General features: G+C 49.8%; 1 protein-coding gene across 1 annotated transcript in view; it reads left to right on the forward strand.

Annotated features, from left to right (window-relative positions):
* Positions 1-5,181, forward strand: part of LOC102151424 (stimulated by retinoic acid gene 6 protein-like) — a 49,109-nt gene extending 43,928 nt beyond the window's left edge. Inside the window, exons 14-18 of the mRNA XM_038552888.1 lie at positions 72-189; positions 1,741-1,860; positions 3,087-3,250; positions 4,031-4,177; positions 4,820-5,181. Coding sequence (XP_038408816.1) covers positions 72-189; positions 1,741-1,860; positions 3,087-3,250; positions 4,031-4,177; positions 4,820-4,959 — 689 coding nt within the window. The 3' untranslated portion in view covers positions 4,960-5,181. The remainder of the gene's footprint in view (positions 1-71; positions 190-1,740; positions 1,861-3,086; positions 3,251-4,030; positions 4,178-4,819) is intronic.
* The last annotated feature ends 819 nt before the right edge of the window (positions 5,182-6,000 follow it).

Genomic DNA, 6,000 nt, shown 5'->3' on the forward strand with positions numbered 1-6,000 from the left:
AACTTCAGGGAGGGGCATGTATGACAGGTCAAAAAGGGCCTCGAATGACCGTGGGTTCCCTTGGCCCACAGGCTACCTCATCATCCACGTGGTACAGAGCCTATGCGGCATGCTGATCATGTACGGCCTGGTGTTGCCTATCATCCACAACCAGGGCCTGGAGATGCTCCAAGGACTGGGCATTGGGACGTAAGTGCTGGGTGGGTTCCCTGTCAACTCCCAGGGTCTAGGAGTTGGTGGACCCTTGAAGCTCCTGTTCAGATTGATCCTTCCCTGTTGGGTTCTCACCAATTCCTGGACCCTTGCTCTCAACTCTGACCCAAGGATGGGCCAGACTAGCAACTCATCACAATGGGCACCATACAGTCGACACTGTTCACTGGGGCACTCACAATTGTGTCGGGGGGCGGATAGGCATATGTCCATTTTATAGCTGGGAAGATTGAAGTTCAGGGAGGTGACCTGAGAGTCACAGCAGTGTAGTGGAAGAAGAGAGGGAATCTGAGCTTAGGTTCTAGATCAGCTGTGTGACCTTGGGTAAATTGCTTCTCTGAGCCTCAGTTTACCCAGATAGAAGATAAAAGTGAAGGCTGACTTTTCAGTAAAAGACAGAATTACTGAGAATTCACTATGCATCTTTTCTCTTAAGAACCCTTTGAAGGTTAGATCTCATGTTAACACCCATTTTTCAGACAAAGAAAGAGAGGCACAGAAGGCTAACTGATTTGTCCAAGGAGGGGAAGAGGCAGGGTTGGGAGCTAGCAATCTGAAGCCAAGGCCCCACTTAACTGCCATCCCACACTGCTGCTCAGGGAATGCAAATACAGGATGTGGCCCTCTCTGGGAACTCCCTGATCTGAGCTTCTTGGTTCCATTCTCCTCTAGAGCCACGTGGGAGGCTGGGCAGAGCCTGTCCGTCCATTCTCAGGGCCTTCATGAACTCTTTAAAAAACTCCATGCTTTTCTTTGATTTCCATGCTGTTAAACATGCATCTCAGCTGCCACTCGTGGACAAAAGGACTTAATTAAATCCTGGAGTTCTGGTCTGGAGCCAAGACCTGACTGTGTGGCTTTGAGAAAGTCATCTCCCCTTCATGAGCCTCATCTCCCCTTCATGAGCCTCAATTATTTTTCTTTTTCTTCTCCTCCTTCTTCTTCTTCTTCTTCTTCTTCTTCTTCTTCTTCTTCTTCTTCTTCTTCTTCCTCTTCTTTTCTTCTTCTTCTTCCTCCTCCTCTTCTTTCTTTCTTTCTTTCTTTCTTCTTTCTTTCTTTCTTTTTCTTTCTTTCTTTCTTTCTTTCTTTCTTTCTTTCTTTCTCTTTCTTCTTCTTCTTCTTCTTCTTCTTCTTCTTCTTCTTCTTCTTCTTCTGCTTTTTCTTCTTCTTCTTCTTCTTTGATTTTATTTATTTATTAAAGAGAGAGAGAGAGTGCACAAGCAAGGGGGAAGGACAGAGGGAGAAAGAGAAACAGACTTCCCACTGAACAGGGAGCCCAATGTGGAACTCCATCCCAGGACCTGGGATCATGACCTCAGCCAAAGGCAAATGGTTAACCAACTGAGCCACCCAGGCACCCAAGCCTCAATTTTCTCAACAATAGGTGGGAAAATACTTTGGAGGCCTACAGCACAGACCTGAGCTACTTTTGTTCCCAGTGGACTGTCCCATCTCTGTCCTATCACTGGCCATTGGAGCAGTGCTTGGACAAGGCCACCTGAGGACGGTCTTTGCCCTGTGTTGCAGCCTCACCATATCCATCGTCTTGGGTATCATGATCCTGCAGGTGTGGATCGCCTCCAGCTTCTTCCTGCAGCCAAAGATGAGTGCGGCTGACAAGCAGAAGCCCTTGGCACTCGACAACCGGTGAGGGCAAAGGAAGGAATGGGGATTGGAGGCTTTGGCTTCAGCAGTCTCTAGTTCCTTCCTCTTCACCTTTGGCAGAATCCTGGGTAGTCTGTACCCTCTCTGACAGGGTGAGGGGCCATGCTTTGAGAGTGGGCTCTGAAACCCAACTCCTGGGTCCAAATCCTGGCTGCACCCCTTATGAGCTATGAGATCCTAGGTGACCATTCCAAATACTCATCAAGTGCAATTTGCTCCTTTTACAAATAATTGTGCACCTCAAAGAGGTATCCTGAGAATGAAATGTGTTTAAGTATGAACTTAGAACAACAGTGCCTGGCCCATGGGGACCCTTTGTGATTCACTCATTCAAAGTCCAGGCACTAAGGATACAGAGATATCCCCATATGACCCTCTTGAGGAAGCTCTTGGGCCACAGGAGCCAGTAGACACAGATGTGGGGACAGTAGACTCCAGAGGGGGTGAAAGCCTCACAAGAGTGACCCGGGTACTGGAGAAAGAGAGGCAGGAATGGTTCATTCAGCTGCACATGGAATGTTGGAGCTGTAGTCCATAGGGTGGTGGGGTTCCTACAGGTGGCTCTGAGGAGAGGGTGTGGCTGGCAGCCCTCACTCTGCATATGCAGGCAGGCAGCCTCAAAGGGCAAGGCAGATGGAGAGAACAGTGATAATCCAATATGGTGACCATGCACTGGCCTTGGATGAAGAGGGGCAGAGAGAGTGCACAAAGGGATGACCCCAAAAATGGCCCCTCTCAGAAGTGGCCCAGAAAACCAGGATGCTGAGTTCAGGCTTCATCCCCTAGGCAACAGGAAACCACATGATCCAGTGGTCATTCAGGAAATTCCATTTGGAGGACTTGGAGCAGTTCCAGCTGGGGCAGGTCATTGTTACTACAGACGGTGGGAGAGCCACAACCTCTGCTGTAACCACGATGTCAGCTACGGCCACATGAGATTTCTTTCTTGTACAGGAAACCTCAAAACCCAAAGAGCCCATGAAATATGACAGCCACTACTGACATTGACCCTGCAATGGGCTCAGTGCCTTCTATGATGTATTGGGCCAGTGCCCATACCAGTGCTGTGTGGCAGGGACAATCAAGATCACATAGCTAGGAGATGGGAGCTGCAGGATTTGACCATAGGCCTGGAGCCCTGAGCCAGCCTGCCTAGCCACCTCCTCATACTGAAAGGGTGCAGCCCCTCTGTCTCCTTCTGTTTGCAGGAGAGTGTTCCATAACTTCAACTACTTTCTGTTCTTCTACAACGTGCTGCTGGGACTGGGCGCCTGCCTCTCCAGGCTGCTCATCAGCTGCATCCTGGGCACGTGGCTGATCGCGCGTATCGACAGGACCATCATGCAGAATGGCTATGAGGGGGCAGACATGGGTAAGTGGCTGGTCCCCCAGTGGCCGCTCATTGAGTCAGGGTGAGGTGCGGGGGGTAGGAGGTGGGGGGCTGCTGGTCTTGCAGCTTTATGGAAGCTGCCTGCAGGTTGGGTACCAGAGGCCTGGCCTTCACACTCTTCATTCTGCTCAGAGCTCTGCTTCTCATGGAAGTTGTAACACTGAGCAGAAAAAAACATTCGGCCTAATGGTCAAAAGAGAATTCAGGCTAGTAAATGGCTGCGTATTTGAAGGCCTCTGAGGAATCATGGAGAGCAGCAAGAAGTACTAGAATTCCATCTCAACAGTTAGAAAGTAATTGTTTTATGAATGCACAGCTCTGAAAATTTTGAGAAAGAACATATCTCAGAATTACTGGTGTCATTAGTTGGAAATTTAGTTAAGAAAATGGTCTGTTCAGTTGAAAGATTCCAAAATCAAGCCACTTCTACAGAGCAAAAAATCATTTTTGTTTTATATCTGACCTGTGTCCATTCATTCACTCATCCATTCATTGTGTGACTGGAAGCCTCTGCGTATTGGCCACAGCACTCCTCCTGATTTCAGCCGCAAGCTCCCCATAAAATGGATAGATTAGAATGCTATCGTAAGAACCCTTAAGAGCTTAAGAGCTCTTTATACCTAATTTTCTAGATTCTCAGTGAAAACATGGGCACCGTTTAGGAACAAGGTGACACTGCAATTCTGTTATCGAAAGCACAGGTGTCGAGCATCCTGGGACACAGGGCATACTGCACGGCCTGACTCGCCTTCTGCATTTCAGGATTCAATGCCTGGATCGGCATGCTCTATGTGGATCATTATCATACCAACCCTGTGCTCGTCAGCTTTTGTAACATCTTGATCATAGGGCACAGGGAGAGGAGGCTGCAGCGAGCCATCAAATACTGGTACCTAAATCAGTCAGCAGGTAAGGCTCCTGTTCGAACCTATGCTGGGGCTGGATGGTAGGAAACAAGTACCCTAAGGTTTCTCTGGGATCCCGGAGATGTCCCAGCTTCCCCCTTCCCTGCCTACCTTCCTCCATACTCCATGCCCTGGGGAACCTTCTACCTAGGAGAACAGGATGCACAGCTTGCAGCCACCCTGAGGCCTAGTGTTTCCGTCCTTCTAAGTGGATTCTTGTTCCCAGAAATGAGCTCTAGTTCTGCTGAGTCCTCCAGTCCATTTGTTTGAGATCCCACCTATATCCCAGACTTCAGGCCAGATGCCCTCCAAGATGGGGCTCAGTTCTGCTGGTCACCATCCCCTGCCCCTTCAAGGGTCTCTACTGTCTACTCCACCCCTCCCATCCCTATTACTCTGCTCTGCCTCCTGCTGGGAAACCCACCAATTGTCTCATGAGTATTAGTCTGGACTATGTTCCTCACTGTTCCCAACTGCAGATATCCGGTTCTGGGACAAACTCACAACCCTCCAGCCATCTTCACGTCTTGGTCCTGCTCCTTCTCTGGTACCTCACACCTAACAGTCAGCTTCCCCTAGAGCTTCTGAGAAGGACAGAGACAAGCTGACCCATCTCCCAAGTCTGTCTGCTCTGGTTCACTCCTAGGTCCCCGAATCTCAACCAGGTCCAGGACGCGGTGGCTCCTGCTGCAGACCCTGGTCAACAACCCCAGACTAGTCATGCTCAGAAAATCAAGACCAGGTCACGGCTCTCGGGAGTTTACCCAGATTCTGTTGACATGCTGACGGTAACCTCCAGCATTGCTGCAAGGCCATTCCAGGATGACTGCCCCACGACAAGGCCCAGGCTACCCAGCCTCTGTCCCCTGCAATGTTGATGGGATGCAGTCACTGTCCACTGTCCACAGCACCGGACACTCATGGGATGGCACCAGGGCTGAATTGAACCATGAAGTCTCAGGTCTAATAATCCACTCCCTTAGTAAAAAGATCGAGAACTAAAGAGAATTTCTGTTGAACAATCTTTTCTCAATAATGGTTTCCCCTATCTATGGTTAGGAGGCAGTGTTGGGGAGTTCTATGTGGGCAAACAGCTTAGACCACAGGATAGAACTTTGTATCACTGAAGAAGTTGGTAAAATGTCTACACCAGGAGAGCTTAACTGTTTGACACAGTTTTTCTCTGGAAGAAAATATGGCCTTAATCCAACAGCATTCTCACTGCTTCCCCCCTCCCAGGCCTTCTGGTAATAGGAGAGAAGGAACTCCATGTCCCCAGCCTCTGATCTGATAGGGTCAGCAGGCACACAGTAGGCTGTCCCTATCATGGCCACTGGGATGAGGAACAGATCAGAACTGATCTGGCCTTGGTCACAAAATAGATCTACAGATCTGACAAGGAGGGGCTCCCCTGGGAAAGCTGCCTATCTGCGGAGGCAGAGATGTGAGTGGGCTGGCATTTTAGTTGGGGGCAAAGGTGTGGGAGCAGGAGAGCCCCAGGCATGTTTGAGGAGGGGAGGCCTCTGGTATTCGCAGCGCAGGGCATCGGGGCCTGGTTAGATCACCTGGGGAGGCCCAGATGCCAGGCTGGGAAGCCTGGACATTTCTCTTTGTACAGCAGGCCCAGTACTGTACCCTGAGTCTTTGCACCCATGCATAATGTCTCTGATGGCTCAGGACTCATGCAGAGTGACCAAGGCCATCATGAAGCCTATGCAAATGCCAAGAGGACCTACCAATGGGCGAGGGAGGTCCCCATCCATCTCACCAGTCCCAGAGCCATTGAAATCCAGTAATCATTACTGAGCACTTACTGTAAACTTAGTC

The sequence above is a fragment of the Canis lupus genome, chromosome 11 (genome assembly GCF_011100685.1).
Source record: "Canis lupus familiaris isolate Mischka breed German Shepherd chromosome 11, alternate assembly UU_Cfam_GSD_1.0, whole genome shotgun sequence".
Lineage (NCBI taxonomy): Eukaryota > Metazoa > Chordata > Mammalia > Carnivora > Canidae > Canis > Canis lupus.